At 31.1% G+C, this 19755-nt stretch overlaps 1 protein-coding gene across 3 annotated transcripts in view; it reads left to right on the top strand.

Annotated features, from left to right (window-relative positions):
• The window catches only part of LOC119605773 (serum response factor homolog A), a 29678-nt gene extending 10398 nt beyond the window's left edge, over window positions 1-19280 (top strand). For all 3 annotated transcript variants that reach the window (XM_037959091.1, XM_037959079.1, XM_037959085.1), the window contains exons 3-5: window positions 4806-5213; window positions 7242-7539; window positions 16628-19280. In XM_037959091.1, the coding sequence (XP_037815019.1) occupies window positions 4806-5213; window positions 7242-7539; window positions 16628-17020 (1099 nt within the window). In that variant the 3' untranslated portion in view covers window positions 17021-19280. The remainder of the gene's footprint in view (window positions 1-4805; window positions 5214-7241; window positions 7540-16627) is intronic.
• The last annotated feature ends 475 nt before the right edge of the window (window positions 19281-19755 follow it).

Here is a 19755-nt window from a genome sequence, read left to right as displayed (position 1 = left end):
ACAAAACAACTCTGTTATAGCCCCTCTTCATGTTTGGACAAAGAAGAAAAACATTCTTAAGAATATTATTTACAAAACACGAAAACAAATCATGATTGAAATTTAATATTATAACAAAAGAAATTAAAATAGTAAAAAAATACAAACACCAAATGAATAAAAATAAATCCTATCAATTTATAGAAAAACAACAAAAAACACTAAACAAAAGAACATAAACATTGTTGTAAACAACAACATTAAAATTAAACAATAAAATAAGAAATAACACTCCCACATTAACAACTCTGGCGACATGTAAGAAATGTCAAGACAAATTTATCAAAACATTTCTTTAATAGAAAAACTGTTAAACTAACATAAACAATAAATAAATCAATTTCTTTATTATTGAACTTAAATTTACCCTGCAGTTCGGGGGTCTAATGATTTTACTTATCATTTACGGTTAGATCTGATTTAATAGAGTTAACTATTTATGTTCTATTTCTTCCCTGCTCAGACTATATTCACTCTTCACTTTGATAGGCTCCTTCACAAAAATACTTCTCCTATGATTACTTCAATAAAGTGAGAGTTGACTGACTTCTAAAATGACGATTGGAATGATACTAAAAAGGATACAAAACCTTCTAAAACTGTTAGGTAAACTTTAAACAAGTACATATAAAACATATGTATATAAAAATTCATAAAATGTCTATTTATGTGTGCGGTTAATTCTGAAAATGTGCTAAATAACTTGGAACGAACATCAAATATGAAATACAGAAGTAAAAGACGTAGTATAACTCTTTTCATCTGGTAAAAAGGCACGTTCATGGATTTGTGTATTGTATTGGGAATACATGGGTTATTGAACAAATAAGTAACAGTATGAATATGAAATATTATTAAAATCATACATATATGTAAACATGTACTACACTACAAAAAAACTATATTGTAGCTCCTACCGTCGATTAAGCAATGTCCAAGAAATTCATATTTTAGTCTGGACTATAGACCATTCTATAGTCTGAACTAATTACTATTCTATATTCTGAACTATAGACTATTCTATATTCTGGACTATAGACTATTCTATAGTCTGGACTATAAAATATTCTATATTCTGGACTATAGACTATTCTATAGTCTGGACTATAGACCATTCTAGAGTCCGGACTATAGACTATTCTATAGCCTGGACTATAGACTATTCTATAGCCTGGACTATAGACTATTCTATAGCCTGGACTATAGACTATTCTATAGTCTGGACTATAGACTATTCTATAGTCTGGACTATAGACTATTCTATAGTCTGGACTATAGACTATTCTATAGTCTGGACTATAGACTATTCTATAGTCTGGACTATAGACTATTCTATAGTCTGGACTATAGTCTATTCTATAGTCTGGACTATAGTCTATTCTATAGACTATTCTATAGCCTGGACTATAGACTATTCTATAGCCTGTACTATAGACTATTCTATAGATTAGTCTATAGTCTGGACTATAGACTATTCTATAGTCTGCAGCATAGAGTAGTCAATAGTCTGGACTATTGACTATTCTATAGACTAGCCTATAGTCTGGACTATAGACTATATAGTGCAGTCTCCATTGTGACTATTCGATAGTATAGTCTATAGTCTGGAATAGTCTATAGCCTGGACAATCGACTGTTCTATAGTGGATAGTCCAGACTATAGAACAGTCTATTGTCCAGGCTATAGACCAGACTATAGAATAGTCTAGTTATAATCCAGGCTATAGAATAGTCTATAGTATAGACTATAGACTAGACTATTGAATAGTCTATAGTACTGAATATAGGCTATAGACTAGACTATAGTCTGTAGAACAGTCTATTGTCCAGTCTATAAACTAGACTATAGAATAGTATAGTTATAATCTAGGCTATAGAATAGTCGATAGTTCAGACTATAGACTAGAATATAGAATAGTCTATAGTACAGACTATAGACTAGACTATTGAATTGTCTATAGTACTGACTATAGACTAGACTATAGAATAGTCTGTAGTATACACTATAGAAGAGTCTATAGTCCAGACTATACACTAGACTATAGAATAGTCAATAGTTCAGACTATAAAATAGTCTATAGTCTAGGCAATATACGAGGCTATATTATAGTCTATAGTCCAGGCTATAGACTAGATAATAGAATAGTCCAGGTAATAGAATAGTCGATAGTTCAGACTATAGACCAGACTTTAGAATAGTATATAGTCCAGACTGTATACTAGACTATAGAATATTCTGTAGTTCTGACTATATAATAGTCTATAGTCCAGACTATTAACTAGACTATAAAAAAGTCTATTGTCCAGACTAAAGACTAGACTATAGTCCGAACTATTGGAACTTTACGGACCAAACACTAGCGCAGTTAAAAGAGTACGCTATATATATAGTCAATACTGTAGACAAGGATATTGTATTGACTATAAACTATACTGTAGTTCAGACAATAGACTAAACTATAGACTTTGCCTAGACTAGACTTTATTCCAGACTATAGTCCAGATCATAGACTACATTATATGTGTACATATATATGAGTATAGTCAAGACTATAGACAAGGATATAGTCCGGACTATAGTGCAGACTATTGACTAGACGGTAGTTCAGACTATAGTCTAAAAATCGGTTATTGATGAAAAATGTAATATACATTTTCTCTAAGTGTTAATGGTTTTCAACATAACAAGCATAAACATTTTTGCAAAATATGCTATATGTATGGCTTTTTATTGAATGTACTATTGACCGCCTAAGATGCTACTGATAATGACTACCATGTAGTTTTTATCTTTATATTGTGATTTTTTACTCTTTCAATAAAATGTTTATTTCATGTTGATATTTTTTTTTTATTTAAGTCAATGCATAAATATGACTATAAAATAATGCATAAAATTTAAGAAACTACAAAAAATATAAAAAAAAAAACTAAAAATATTTGTATGCCCCAAAAGTAGCATAAAGTTGCAACAAAAACAAGTTGCAATATATAAACAGAATAAAAATAAAATGCCGCATACTATTTATTGTACGTGTTTAGCATTTCAAAAATTATATAAAAATATTTTTCTTTTTGCTCTTTATTGCAGAATTATTTATAAACTTTGAACATTTAAAGATTCAAAGAAAAAATGAAAAAAAAAATGTTTGTATAAATTTATAAAATAATATTTATTAAATTTCTAACCAGAAAAGGAAGTCAGACTCTATAACAGAGGCTTTGGTGGGTTTTTTTTTTCATGGAAAAAATAATGTTGCTACTTGTGCCACAAAATAAAATAAAAAACAACTATAAGTAAATTAAATACAATAAATTCTGCAACATTTGCAACATATGTTTGTTTGAATCTTTTTTCGATTTATATGAACATTGTACATGAATATATAGTAAGTAGTTTTATATGGTTATATACATACATACATACATTATGTACATACGATTTCGCACATATGTACATAAATATTTTATAAGAATTGACCACCAAACAGCTGCCTAACGAAAAATTCTTTACATTTGCGGATTTTTCTATGAATGTATACACAATTGTACGAATCTGTATGTAGTAAAAGGACTTTATCCTTTATTTTAAAAACGGAAGAATCACAGACTATAAATAAACTGTATTACTTTATACACATAGAGCAAATATATTTTTTAGGGATTATTAGTTGCTAGTTTTTATTAAAATATTATAAAAAAAAGTAAGTAAACACATATAGTCCGTCACACTCTTCTATATGATACCCTACACTTAGAAATTAGATTTCATTATTATAAACATTTTGTTGTAAAATTTTATCTCTAAATCGGTTCTTATTCCAAAATTTATATTACAAATATATAAAAGCAAAAAGTTCCAAAAAGACCCTAATAGATTTTCAGGTCCTCAGCACACTCATATAGATATTTTCAAAAATTAAATTATAACAATCGGCGCAGAATCACTTTCGGTGTCGATAAGCTATGCCCGTCCGTCTGTCCGTTCTTTCATCCGTCCGTCTGTGTGTACATGTAAACCTTGTGCGCACGCTACATTTCGCTATTTTCAAGATACATTAGGCATGTACCTACTCTTCTCTCCATCCAAGGACCAAGACAATTGATCGGTCTTATACATATATCACCTAACTGCTTTTGAGCTCTTAATAATGTTAAATATTCTAGTATCTCCACAAAACTTAGTTCTAAAAAAGGTTAAATGATACCGCCAAATTTTTGTATTAACATTTAGAAATTAAAAAGTAGGATCAATTCTTTTGTGAAAAGTACCATTTAAAAAATATACTCTGAAGTATATTACAGAAAATCTTTTGCAAATTAGCTTTGAATTGAATTATCATTATAATGACATAATGAAACTTAGTTATAGAGAATTTTATCACAATACTAACATTAATATTGAATTTTTTTATTATTCTCCGGTACTAAAAACTAGTGTTCTTTCCGCTTTATTAAATGATCAGAATTTACCCAACACCTGACTTTAAGCGAAAAAGAACTTAAATCCCTTTTTAATTTAATTGCAGTAACGACTGCTGCCAACACATAGTATTTAGTTTCTAACACCAAATAATTATTTATACTAAATGTATAATATTTCAAGGATATCTAATAATAGAGAACAGAGATTCTTATATTCACTTTGTACACAATACAATAAACATTAATTAACTAATTACAAACACATTATTAAAATAATTACAATCTTTTCTTTTTACCCCATTTTCTTTTCATTAATCTCCATTTTACTGGTCTAAACACAGTTCACTCTGCCTTTTAAGTCTCACACACCGTGTTCAGTGTGAAAAGACGGAAAATTCAGCTGTTTCAGCAGCAACGGCAGAGCGAAATAATAAAAAGGATATAAAATTCACAGCAGCCGCACAATCAACCATTTATAAAATTAAAAGACTGAATCCATCAAAGGATAAACAAAACTTGCATAAACAACGAATAGAAGAGCAACAACAGCAGCACTTGCAACAGCTACAACAAGGACAAACGTCAAGACAACAGGATGTCATGCATCATCAGGAATACAAGGGAAATAAGAAACATACAGAAAGCGGCGGCGTTGGCGGCGTCGATGTGACTAAGTTAAATAAACATCGCACAAAAAAATTTCGCAAATCGGGAAAAAATGCTCATGGTTTAAATAGAAAATTATTAAAGTGAGTATAAACATTTTAGTTTAAGTAATCATACTCTAATACAAAAATAATTAAGTTCAGTTCTAGTACAATCCTAGTTCAGTTCTAGTTCAGTTCTAGTACAATCCTAGTTCAGTTCTAGTTCAGTTCTAGTACAATCCTAGTTCAGTTCTAGTTCAGTTCTAGTTCAGTTCTAGTTCAGTTCTAGTTCAGTTCTAGTTCAGTTCTAGTTCAGTTCTAGTTCAGTTCTAGTTCAGTTCTAGTTCAGTTCTAGTTCAGTTCTAGTTCAGTTCTAGTTCAGTTCTAGTTCAGTTCTAGTTCAGTTCTAGTTCAGTTCTAGTTCAGTTCTAGTTCAGTTCTAGTTCAGTTCTAGTTCAGTTCTAGTTCAGTTCTAGTTCAGTTCTAGTTCAGTTCTAGTTCAGTTCTAGTTCAGTTCTAGTTCAGTTCTAGTTCAGTTCTAGTTCAGTTCTAGTTCAGTTCTAGTTCAGTTCTAGTTCAGTTCTAGTTCAGTTCTAGTTCAGTTCTAGTTCAGTTCTAGTTCAGTTCTAGTTCAGTTCTAGTTCAGTTCTAGTTCAGTTCTAGTTCAGTTCTAGTTCAGTTCAGTTCTAGTTCAGTTCTAGTTCAGTTCTAGTTCAGTTCTAGTCTAGTTCAGTTCTAGTTCAGTTCTAGTTCAGTTCTAGTCTAGTTCAGTTCTAGTTCAGTTCTAGTTCAGTTCTAGTTCAGTTCTAGTTCAGTTCAGTTCTAGTTCAGTTCAGTTCTAGTTCAGTTCTAGTTCAGTTCTAGTTCAGTTCAGTTCTAGTTCAGTTCTAGTTCAGTTCTAATTCAGTTCTAGTTCAGTTCAGTTCAGTTCAGTTCTAGTTCAGTTCTAGTTCAGTTCTAGTTCAGTTCTAGTTCAGTTCTAGTTCAGTTCTAGTTCAGTTCTAGTTCAGTTCTAGTTCAGTTCTAGTTCAGTTCTAGTTCAGTTCTAGTTCAGTTCTAGTTCAGTTCTAGTTCAGTTCTAGTTCAGTTCTAGTTCAGTTCTAGTTCAGTTCTAGTTCAGTTCTAGTTCAGTTCTAGTTCAGTTCTAGTCCAGTTCTAGTCCAGTTCTAGTCCAGTTCTAGTTCAGTTCTAGTTCAGTTCTAGTTCAGTTCTAGTTCAGTTCTAGTTCAGTTCTAGTTCAGTTCTAGTTCAGTTCTAGTTCAGTTCTAGTTCAGTTCTAGTTCAGTCCTAGTTCAGTTCTAGTTCAGTTCTAGTTCAGTTCTAGTTCAGTTCTAGTTCAGTTCTAGTTCAGTTCTAGTTCAGTTCTAGTTCAGTTCTAGTTCAGTTTTAGTCCAGTACTACTTCAGCTCTAGTTCTTATTCGGTTAATATAACCAAGATATGCCCCACTATTAATTTATTATTTATATGAACCAAGTATCCACAGACTTAACATCTGTTAAATTTTCTGTGCAATTTAAAATGTTAGCATCAGCAGAAATATTTTTTGTTAAAACATGAAATGACATAAGCGAGCATTTTCTGACATATTTGCAATTTCGCTGATTAGAATGATGTAATAGTGGTAATGGCCAGTTGAGATAACAACAACTGAGAGAAGGCCACGTTTTCGTGCCTCATTATGCTGCAAAAATGTATAAAATTCTTTTTACTTATTTTTTCCAATTTTTCGTATAATGAATCCAACTAATTTATGGCGAAGTAGTTGGAAGTGAAAAAATAAGATTTAGGTGTATGCTTAAAAACACACTTTGCTTTTAATTCTCTAGTTTAAAGGCAGCACGAGTAAGAACTAACTAAAAAAAAACGTTTTCCAATTAAATACAATGACTTTTTTCTATAAAGGCTAGACGTAGTTAAAAAGTCAGCATATAATTTATGTTGGAAATTCATCATTTTTTGTGTAAAAGTTATTGCTTTTAAAACAAGATTTTACTTGTTTAACTAAAATAACTAAACAACATTTTAGTTGTACATAGTAGTTGTAAGTTTTTCTTAACAAATATTTAATTTTTCTCACTACATACATACATATTTATGTACATTTATATTTGTGTATTTTTTTTTACAGCAAATTGGGTTTTACTAAAGTCAAGGCACCCAACAGTCATAACCGGAAACGTTTGGCCATCGAATCACGACGTCATGCTTCACCAGATGATTCACACATGTTTATTATAAAATTACCGCCAAATATGTATTATTACACCAATCCTAAACCATCTACGTCTGGCACTGCAACAGTCTCATCATCCTCATCGGCATCATCTCCAAATTCTATTGCCTCATCGGTGGATAAAAAAAATTCTTTAGTACCTCATGTACTTAAGGATGATACAAGTTCAACTAAGGATGCTAACGGAAAAAAGGTAAACAAGTTTTTTGTTGTATTTAATAAGCATTTTTCATGTTCTTTATATAGGTACTCTTAGAGGGAAAAACTTTAGACGCATGTTGTAAAATTTGTAAAAACATTTCTTAATGTACAGACTCTGACGAAATTTATGAACTCCCCTATAATGAACTACATATGTAATTGAATTTGAGCACATCGGGGTAGCGGATGATTATTTCACATAGTTCCTATAGAAATGTCCCATCGAAAAGAAACATTAGAGATAATTTCTGATAATCCCCACTTCAAATTTTACAAAAAAAAAAAAACTTTAACTCGATTCATATTTTTGGTTCCTGAAATTAAGGATTTGAACTACAAGACTCTAATTCAGTTTTATTTCAGTTCTAGTTCAGTTCTAACTCAGTTCTAGTTCAGTTCTAGTTCAGTTCTAGTTCAGTTCTAGTTCAGTTCTAGTTCAGTTCTAATTCAGTTCTAGTTCAGTTCTAGTTCAGTTCTAGTTCAGTTCTAGTTCAGCTCTAGTTCAGTTCTAGTTCAGTTCTAGTTCAGTTCTAGTTCAGTTCTAGTTCAGTTCTAGTTCAGTTCTAGTTCAGTTCTAGTTCAGTTCTAGTTCTAGTTCAGTTCTAGTTCAGTTCTAGTTCAGTTCTAGTTCAGTTCTAGTTCAGTTCTAGTTCAGTTCTAGTTCAGTTCTAGTTCAGTTCTAGTTCAGTTCTAGTTCAGTTCTAGTTCAGTTCTAGTTCAGTTCTAGCTAGTTCAGTTCTAGTTCAGTTCTAGTTCAGTTCTAGTTCAGTTCTAGATTCAGTTCTAGTTCAGTTCTAGTTCAGTTCTAGTTCAGTTCTAGTTCAGTTCTAGTTCGTTCTAGTTCAGTTCTAGTTCAGTTCTAGTTCAGTTCTAGTTCAGTTCTAGTTCAGTTCTAGTTCAGTTCTAGTTCAGTTCTAGTTCAGTTCTAGTTCAGTTCTAGTTCAGTTCTAGTTCAGTTTCTAGTTCAGTTCTAGTTCAGTTCTAGTTCAGTTCTAGTTCAGTTCTAGTTCTTCTAGTTCAGTTCTAGTTCAGTTCTAGTTCAGTTCTAGTTCAGTTCTAGTTCAGTTCTAGTTCAGTTCTAGTTGTCCTAGTTCAGTTCTAGTTCAGTTCTAGTTCAGTTCTAGTTCAGTTCTAGTTCAATTCTAGTTCAGTTCTAGTTCAATTCAGCAATCTAGCTCCTACCATATGGGCCCTATCTTAGTTACAACATACAGGATTATATGGCGAGATCATCTTAGAATCTAATAAGGATCCCCAATATACAATGGGTCAGGATCAATATTTCGATTTAGGTATAACAATTCTGCTCTATTCTAGTTAAGTTCAAAGAAACAAAGAAATATTTATGAAAAATATTAGCCCTCTAGCTCATCCCATATGGGCGCTATCTTGGTTTCAGCATAGAAACTAATAATGATCCATAATATACAAAAGGGTCAACTAAATTTAATTCGACTCCAAATGAAAAATGTTAAACAGATATTGTGATTTTGAAATACTTTAAAATTTAAAAATAATGGCCAAAAATTGCTAGTACGACTAAATATACTCCACCAACATTTAATCACCCACCGAAAAATTACTTCCAGAAATTTCTTAAATATCACAAGAATAAAAAAAATAAATTAAAACGCATATTATGCCTGTATTTTGTAATAGTGCCTGCGCATCAAGTTTTAAGATAAACATCAGACCAGTTCAATAGAGGTATATTTTTTCTCAAACTCACAAAAAAAAAATGAACGAAAAAAAGTGTGCTGATGCTGCTCTCACCATCAACAAATTGCAAACACACGTTTCTTATGTTGCAAAATGTTTGTTCATGCCACTCACTCATTCGTACTACGGTATCGTACGTATCCGTATTGTATATAGTATCTCTATTGAAGTTTCATTATCTTGAACATCAGTAACACCATCAGCAACCTCATCATTGTCATCATTATTATCATCGACTGACTACACTTCGATTACAAATTTCGATTTGTTTCTTCTTTTAGTTTTTGTATTTTTTAAACCTTCTTCTTAACTCGTGAGAAGATGAGAGAGACTGCATGAATGAACGAATAAATGGATGAATGTCGGTAGAATATTTTTTTTTTCGATTTGAACGTGGGACTGGCATATTTTCCATCGATTGTTTTACGCGTTTGAAATAAGTAACAAAACGTTATGATCATGTTGTTGAAGTGCATTTAAAAGATGTGAGTTGAATTTTTATATGATACATTAAAAATATTTTGTTTGCTACACAAGAAAATAATATGGCTCTATGCTGTTTGGAGTCAGAATATTCTGCAGAAATAAAAAGTCAGTACTATTGTACTTTGCTTATGAAAAGTTCTTATAAGTACTTGAGTGGAGTACCTGAATTAGACTGATAAAGTTGTAGTTTCCATTTAGCGGTATATGTCTAAATCAATTTTTCGGAGGCTTAGCTTATGAAATCTAATCTCGGTTCAATTTTAAGATCTTTTTTCATCTAATATTTTTATATACTTAACCCTTAACTAAATTTTGGACAGTTCCACCTTAACATTAAAAGTACAAATTTGCAAATATTTGGATTTATAAGAATATAATTTGTTTTATCTTTAAAATATAATTCCAAGAGGTATAAGAGATTTTAATTGACATATATGCACCTAAGCACTAAACTAGTCCACATTTCTTTTCGGTCAGTATTCCACGCCAATACGTATAAACGGATCGTTTCATGGGTTCATGTGTTTAATGATCACAATAATCAATATATTTAAGGTTTTTTTAACTGAAATCCGGGGGCCACTTATAGGCTCGGTGAATATCAACTGAAATAATTTTCAATTCTGATAAATTTACGCCGTCTAGCTCCTCTCGTTTAGGCCCTATCGTGTGAACATCAGACATACGGACGTGGCTAGATAGTCATAGAATCTAATATGGGTCTACTATGTATCAACATTTCGATATATTGCAAACGTTGTAAAATAACAAAACAATTAATTAATACAAATAAGATAAAATGTTAAATTAATAAACAAAAACCAAAGGGATTAAGCCCCAATTGCATTAAGATTATTATATATCTAGTTTAGCGGATTATTGTCGCTATAAATTTTAAAAAGAATACTCAAGTGTAATAAAGTAATTATACGATAATGAAATGTACTACTGCTATTTAATACAAATTATCTTCAACAACAATATTATACGAGTCCGATAATAGAGCCATAATGATTTTACTAATAGTGACAACATGTTGCACAGAATGACAAAGAATGCATTCGTATGGAGTCAATCCTCTAACTGTTAGAATAGAGGAATATATATACCAGTAATATATCAGACTCGGCACAATTGCAATAACAACCAAGAAAATTGATCCATGAATGGCTGAGCTTTAGCTGTACCCTAATCCTGGATAATCTGCAGACCAGAGATACAAGCCGATGGGAAATGAACGGCGGCGGCGGCGCAACCATTTTGGGTCGGCGGCGGCGGCTTATTACAGAAAATATCGGCGGCGGCTAAATTGTCGGCTCAATTTAATATTTTCTTTAGAAATTGACCTTATAAGGTTTATTATATTGGAAAATCTTTGTATAATAGTCTGTTACATAGAAACCTGTCTATATAAGTTTTTTTCTGCAAAAAATGGACATTTATAGTAGTTTTCACTATTTTAATATTAGCACAATATTGTGTGGCAACTCTTTTCAATTTGCCATAAGAATTTAAAATAGTGGCATCTCCATTCAATTTGGTGAAATTATGTTCTGAAATATATGTGTGATTCTAATCTTTATCAGCGGCTACGTTTAAGCCGCCTTAGCTTTTGAGCCAAAAGAAGGCGGCGGCGGCGCGGCTTGCAAAATATTACCGGCGGCCAGTCGCCGCCGATTTGAGCCGTCTCGGCTTGTATCTCTGCTGCAGACCTTGTGATCATTTCCGGGAAATTAACAAAAGAAATGTCAAAACTAAATTTTCTAAATTCACCTGATATAAAAATAAGTGAAACTTGTTGTATTTACATTCTTTTATAATTCTGTTTTAAAAATCATTGCAATGAACTTTGCAAAAACATAATAGTCACAATGATTTGTATGGCAACTGAGAGTGTTTAATAGCCATAATAAAAATTAGAAGACAATCTGTTGCAAATGGTTGTCTACATTCATATCTGAACATAAGGAACCAGTTAAATGACTACTATTTATGATGGCTACTCACAAAAACTTCTAAATGGCAGCAATTAAACAGGACATTAACGTACGGCCGAACAAGTTATTTTACTTAAAAGAACTCTACAATCAGTTCTAGCCGAATATATGTATATTTATTATTACTCCCCTTATTCATGCACCGATCAAGATTCGGCTGAACACTAGTAAAATTTAATTGGCGCCCCATGAATTCAAAAATGAAAACTAAAACTTTTGCAACAATCATTAACAACTAAAACGATGAAGCAGTAGATGAAAAAAGCAACTTAAAAACTGTTTAACAAAAATAGTAAAACAGTTTGTGTTCATCGAAAAATGTTTGATGATGCTGGGTGCTGAAAGATAATATTTCTTCTACATTATTTGTTCTTTTCGCAGTTTTTTTCATTTATAATTTTTTGCTGCTTTATGCAACACCAACTTCAACTAAAAACTATCGTTAAAAGTAGCGCTGTAGAATAGTTGTTGAATTAAAAAAAATAATTTAGGAATAACCACGATATGAATACTTTAGTTCTTGTACCGAAGTCAAACTAGCAGTATATTAACAGACATTAAGAAACATCTTACAAATTACAATTTTAATTGGCCACTCAAATAAAATGCTAAAAATGAAACCAACGACGAATCTTTACAAAGAATGAAAACAGATTCTTTTCATGACTAGAAAAAAGAAATAAATGTATATATAAGATGAAAAAAAAAATAACTCAGAGTAATGAAAAATCATGTATTAAAGTAGCCTTGAATATTAATTTCGTTTCTTTAAATCAATTTTAAGCACATACCACGTTGGATATTCTCAAACATCGATGGAAATTTAAAAATGGGTTATATTTTGTACAGGTTCATTATTAAGATTTGCGCATTATTTTAAGAAATTTGTAGTAAATGTTGGTCGGGAATTGTCAGTTTCAGTTTGACTGAAATTCTATTCGCTTGGGTCCTTCTCTCTAGAATCCTTCAAGTATATTCAAGGATTGAGCGTATGGGATAGAAACCGATAAACAAAAGCGATATAACCACAATTTTTCGGTTGTGGTTTCAAAATCAAAATTTCCGAATATCTGGATAATGCAATGATCCTTTTTTGATCCAATTTTGTCCAGTAAGATATCTTGGGATTTCCAAAGATCGACTCTGCTATCCATAAGAAGAATAATGATCTCATCAGCCATGGTACTATCAGACGGACCTTATAAAACCTGCACTAACTTAGTCCAAGCTTTAATAGAACTGTTATATCAAAAATGAAATAGAAATCTGCAATCATTGTCCTTCGACATGATCTTAGGGCGCGAGAATTATATCGCAAGAGCACGGATATTTATATCTACCGTGTTACTGCTCTTAAGGTTCCCAACTCAAAGAAATGTCTTCTTAATTGCATTTACTCAGACAACACTTTGTCAACTTGATATGTTGAAGGGAAGTTAAACTGGAAAAATATGTTCAATAAACTGTCGTCCTTAAATATAGGATTTTGTTGGTTTTTAAAGCTATGTTAACGATGGTTCAAACACTAAAATTACTAAGTTGATCCTGGGAAACCCCTCCAAACCTACTATATAGGAAGTTGGAGTCCCGGAGCATTTTTTATTTCCAACAGTTAAAAGTTTAAGAGTTTCAATGGTTTCCACCCGTTAAAAACATAACCTCACTTTGAGGTAAAATGAAAGAACATGATAATGTAGGCAACGCATAACTTTTAACAGTTATACGAAATAATATCACTGTTATCGAGGCGCAGATCAATTCTTATGGCAGACCTGAATTGCGACTTGAACAAAATAATATTCAATGGACGAGATATCAATAATTTAAATGGCCTGGTCCTTTTTTAACGTAAAAGTCCTGGACACTATATGCTCTAGGCCGGATACTAGCATTATGTCAGATCGTATGACCTTCCCACAGAATATTCAACACTTTTATATAATATTCAACTAAAGCACAAACTATGATATCATGGTGTCACAAATCTAATTAATTTTGTCAGAGGTAGCGGTCGATAACACATGCCAAAAGAATTTGAAAAAAATAGACAACCAGAGACCAAGGATTGATCAGCGCTGAATCCGAATCTGTCCTCAGATCCACTTCATCTGTTTTTTTTTTTTTTTGATATATCATGAAGTAAACTTGAAAAGGGCGTCTTCGCTCTGTTATAAAGTCTCAAAAATTGTCAAAAATGGGGTTTTGTCAAAGTTTATGACACGATATCTATATAAACGCATTCAACCCTGCTCAGTCGTTTAGAAAAGTTAAAAATTTTTTGGCCTGTGTAATTGCGAACGTATCATAAAACCTAAACTGGCTCAGCTTAGCTAGATTCATTTATGTGTGATAAAAGTCGATACCTAAAGGCATTACTGAACGATCTATTCAAATTTCTTAAACTATTTATAAATTTGTTCAGATTTTGTAGATCAAAATTTTTATTGTTTACAAGGTGACAACCCATCTATAATCATCGATCCTTTTCCCAAGAAGCAGTTTATGCAAAATACTCCTACATACCCTAATTAAACTTCCCCAACTGTATGTTCACACATGAAGTACGTGTTTTAGTAGTTGGTTTTAGAATAGAATAATGTAAATGCTTTAAATGGGATGACTACTCATAGACACGCACGCACTATAGTCTCTGCATCATCTTGTATCACACGGAATGGGTATGAATGTTTCACTATTGGGGTTCTATATGACACTTGTTGTTGATGATGTTTAAGTTGGCGGTGGTGTTGAAGTTTGTAGCAAATGCTTAATGGTAGTTTACCTTAGAAGTGTTGCTCACAATACTTAGTATGAATGTTGAAAAGAACCTTGACTTATTTATGTGTTAAAGGAAAAAAAATAATAAAGAAAAGCTTCATGTAGCTTTAGTAAGTTCTATCTAAAAATAGATATTTGTTTTAAAAGTAACCTTTTGTGGTTCTTAAAGAAATTGGTAGCCAGTCGACTGCACAATGGGTTGAATAGTTATATACTATGATATATTTTTAAGCATAAAAATATTTAAAGAAATATAAAAGTTCACGGTTTATTTTGATTATTCTTAAAATATGTTGATTTAATTTAATTCCTAAAAATTTAAAAGTTAAGGCCTTTACATATACTTTTTTAAAAAAAGTAATAAATTTTATGCTGCATGCAATATAATTCCTCACATGAAGCTTTAATATAAATATTACTATAGCTTTTGTTTGTTATTTTCAAAAGGCAAACAGTCAGAGGTGAGTTGATTATTGCCCTTAAGTGCTCCCATAAATTCTTATGACAATTGATGGTTATCGGTGAAAAGGTTTAATTAAAATTTGTTACACCACTACGTCAATAAAATTGAAAAACCATATTTTATGGACCGTAACATTAACAGAAAGGATGCAAGTACAAACACACGTAGAAACAACAGCTTAAGGGTTGAAACGTTACTTATTAGCATTTTAAAACAAAGAAGATTAATTGAAAAAGCTAAATAAACCTGCAACATGCTAAAAGAAATAACCCCTTTTCCTGTGAAGGATTTTATATAGAGAAGATGGTTTGGAACATTAAGTAAATTTCTTTGACTTACTAGAAGGTTCCACCATAACTCTGGAGAATTTTATATAATCCGATACTTCGGCCTATTCTCAGCAAAAACTTACATTGAAAACTAATGTCTTAAATGGACCGATTTCGCTGATTTTAAATAGGAAACTTCTCCAAATCATGTCCGATAGAATTATTGAAGACTTGGATCCGGATGATAACTGGGGTCTTAAGAAAATCGATTTCAACAAACATAGAGATCAATCCCGCTATCTTCAAGGATCCTGAATATACACACTTTATGGGATCGGAAAATTATATAAATTGTATAAAACGGAATCACAAACCCTTCTCATCTCATCCGGGACATGCTACCTTAATAAACATCCATCATCTTGATGTAATTGCAATCAGGGCAAAGAGTGGCGCTACCAGTACCTCTAGTCTACCGGGACTATAATCTCGAGGTGGCAGAGAGCCAGGGCAGAGTTTTTAACTTTCGGTTATTGGAGAGGGTTGCGCGTAGTGACTGTGGTTTAAATCCAAACTGATACACGGTGAAATCTATATTTCTGGAACAGAAAAAGACAACAGATACTCCGCAGAGGAGTGGAGCTAAGCGTTGGTATTAAATCTATATGATACGTGATGGATAAAGGGGTATGCTGGCCTCAACCGCCCGTAAACTTCAAATGATGGATTTAAGGTATCTTATAAAAGTGAGGGTTCAGGGTTTACTCAGTTCATACCAGAGTTACCACAGTGTGTTCTCTCTGAGTAAGAACTTGTATTTGGCTTATTTGATTTGGTTTTCGTATTTCGGTCTAACGATTATGTGTCTAGATGCTGATGCCGAGGCCACCCTATATGAGTAGTTATAAAGGGAAGTGATATTTTTGAATCTCTGAAGTATTATTCAGAGATTAGATAGTGTGAGCACTTGTACAAAGTGTTTGTATATGGATCGGCGGAACTATGTACGAAAATTGCCACCAGCGTATTCTCTGCAAGGCACAAAGGGGCGGCGATGAGTCGCCTAACAGCTCAGCCTGTGTAAAATTACCACTGTGTAATAAGGCCTGCAAAGCTTTTCGTCTTATACCCTTCTCACGAAGATGAATTATATTTCATTCTTACTCTTCTTTATGTTCGATTTTGATTGTAGTTGAGAGGTCAGTAACCATTTATTTACCAAAGGGACAGATTTAATTGACACAAATTTTCCTCCGGATTTTTATATTAATCCCATTTTACTACCTTTTTACCCCTTAACCACTTACACATAAATAAAATCTAACAAGCTTTCTTTGTTCTTTTTTGTATTCTCATTCTTTGTTTTAGGTCTCATTCCCATTTAATTCAAATGGCAAACCAGGACGTATCTATCATTGGAATTTACCGGTCATTAAAAAGATGCTCGAAGATAAACAACGTTTTCCCAACGTTGCCAATATCGAACCGAATAAAGTCGAAGAATTGATTGATATAAAAAATATACCAACATGGTCAAAACCATGGGAAAATGATTCGATTGAAAAATCCTACAATCAAGATTCAATGATGAGCTATAAAAAATCTCTTAAACGTAAATCACCAACGTATTATGCACCAGCCAGTGCGGTCAATAAAAACAGTTTTAATAAATACTTTTCGGGTAATGGCAAACCTAAAGGATTTTATGTCATAAAAGAGAATCAAAAGAAACCATCATACTATAAAAATATTGTAGCGTAAAAGAAAGAGAAAACAAAGAGGAGAATATTAAAAAAATTAAAGACAAAAAGTGAGAAGATTGTCTACGAAAGCAAAAGGTAAAATAAAACAGGTTAAATTAATATTAATAATATTGGACTTATATCATAATCTTAAAGAAAACAAACAAAAGCCATATTAATAAAACGATTTTTTTTCTTTTGCAAAAGAACAAACACACAATGTAATGTGTAGGTAATAATGATAGACATTATATTAATTGCAAAATATACATACATCCTAAATTTTATAACTCAAGCATAAAGTAAAACTTTAGACTTATCAAAAGACTAATAAAACTAAAAACATAAATAAACAAAAAAAATAATAAAAGAAACAAATTATATACAAAAACATTTTATACTTTTATATAATGTAAACTGTTGTTTAAGGATCACTTTCACAAGATTTGGTTTAACTAAACTTAACTGAATGCATAAGCTCAACAGTTTAAAGATTAAGCGAATAGGGACATAAATTTATATATATTTTTTTTAATTTTAATGGTGTGCACCCTCTACTGCCATTTTTTATTTCGAAAATCAACTTTTATTGAAATATTGTGAAACTGAACCTTAACAATTAAAATTAATCGATTTACATAAAATTTAATGGCTTTTTCATATCGAAATGTCGAAATTAAAATACATAATATATATTTTTATAATCGTACTATCTCTCTCACACACTCAAAATGGATACAATAATAAAAAAAAAACATAAATTTAAATGCAGACAAATATTGTAATGGTAGTAATTTTTAGTAATAATTTGTTTAGTATTTTAAGTCATTAAAAAATTTTTTATATTTGTTTAAATGAAAAGTTTATTAAGGAAGTTTACATCAGAACAGAAACCTATATAATAAAGAAATCATATTAATCGTTAGCATTATTGCCACATAATCCTAAATCCTAATTACTAAAATACACTTACATATTCAAAATAAAAACATGAGATATTACCCTGCTCCCGTTTTGATAATTTTCTAAAAACTATCCGATACCCATCATTAGACATCGGTGCTCCACAGTAATCCATTTAGACATCAACTTATTACTGATTAACATGAGCAGGATGAGTGGCCCTATCTGAATGAGCCCTATCTGAGTGGACACACAGGATTGCGGGTACAACTATACATAATTGTACGAATGGATTTAGACGCATGTAGAGCATTTAAAGAGATGAACTCTGGAAGTTTTCATACAAATCGGATCCAATCAATATCTTGAAAGCTACGTTATACCACATATTACATCCCTAAGGAACACTAATTTGAAAATTATAGTAAAAGATCGCACAACAGGGCCGTTAGAGACCTAGATGTATTTATTTGGAAAAACGTCATGTTAGGCCACAACTTTTAACTGCATAAGAGGTCTTAAAGTGTCAAAAAAAAGGAGAATTTTAGGCTCTTCTTTGATCACATAAAATTTGACACATCATGATCATGACGATCAAGTCCTTTTTATCATCAACAAAAGATATTCGTGATAAATTTTATACGATTATTTGTTAATGATTTGTGTGCGTTTAAGCGTTTTTCGGAAGTGGACCTTTTATAGAAGTTATGACTAATGTTGGGTCGATCCGAAATATTTTTTATATCTACAAAGCATTTTAGTTTTGAATATTGTTCTAATACAGTTAATGAACTTCATTAATTTAATTGATTTCCTGAAGTGGGACTTATATGAGAGTTATGGTCAATTATGAAACGATCCAGGTTTTAGTTGATAAAAGATTTATGCATACATATGTATATGCAAAACTGCAAAATACCGATATTCTAGAGTGAATTATAACCAATAAATTCATTTTCCATAAATTTCCCGAATAGTTTGTACGATGTATGCGTTAAGAACGAACTGTGGTATAATATGTACATTGAGGAACGGAAAGACGTTATCAGAGTAAATAGGCTCCAGTGATATTTGCCGACTACTACTGGGCGATCAAAATGGACCAATTTAAACCCAACAATATAAAAAATCATGGATTTTTCATTTACATATACAATTTATATATACTGAAAAAATTCTAATGATGATTTAAATTAAAATTGCATTTTGTGCCCCTACTATGGACTATATATTTTAAAGAAAAATATGTTGGAATCAGTACTTACCAATAAGTAATCAAGAGATTATAAGATCTGAAAATAAAAAAAATATTTTTTATTAAATTTAGAGTTTGTCAGATATACAGAGTCAATTTACTTTAGCTTAAGACTTGTAAACAGAGTAAAATAGTGGGTTTTAAATATAATCCCTCGATATATCGCAAACTCTGTTTTAAGATATATTAACACAAGATATTATATTAAAACTTTATAAACTTCCCAAAATTACTTTAACAAGTAATAATCTTAAAATTTCGGTATATTTTATAATTAAAAACCGTCCAATAATTTAAAAAGTCAATAACCTCATTAATAAACTTTTCAATTAAATAAATATAAATATTTCTTAAAACATTGAAAATAATAATATAATTATTAATATTTAATAACGAAAATGTTTATGTTACTTGAAATTAATATTAAGTAAATTTTGTTTTATTTTTATACATATAAAATTCATTTATACTCATAAATATGTTTATTCAGTTTATTATGTTAAGAAAGAAAACAACAGAATTTTTTAATAAAAATAAAATTATTAAAATAAAAATTAAATACAGAATTTGTAACAAACTATTTGGACTGATAACAT

The sequence above is a fragment of the Lucilia sericata genome, unplaced genomic scaffold (assembly GCF_015586225.1).
Source record: "Lucilia sericata isolate MDLA Ls3-8-SP2 unplaced genomic scaffold, ASM1558622v1 Contig000015F_arrow, whole genome shotgun sequence".
Lineage (NCBI taxonomy): Eukaryota > Metazoa > Arthropoda > Insecta > Diptera > Calliphoridae > Lucilia > Lucilia sericata.
Note: the sequence above shows the minus strand (reverse complement) of the source record. Positions and strands in the feature narration are given on the sequence as shown.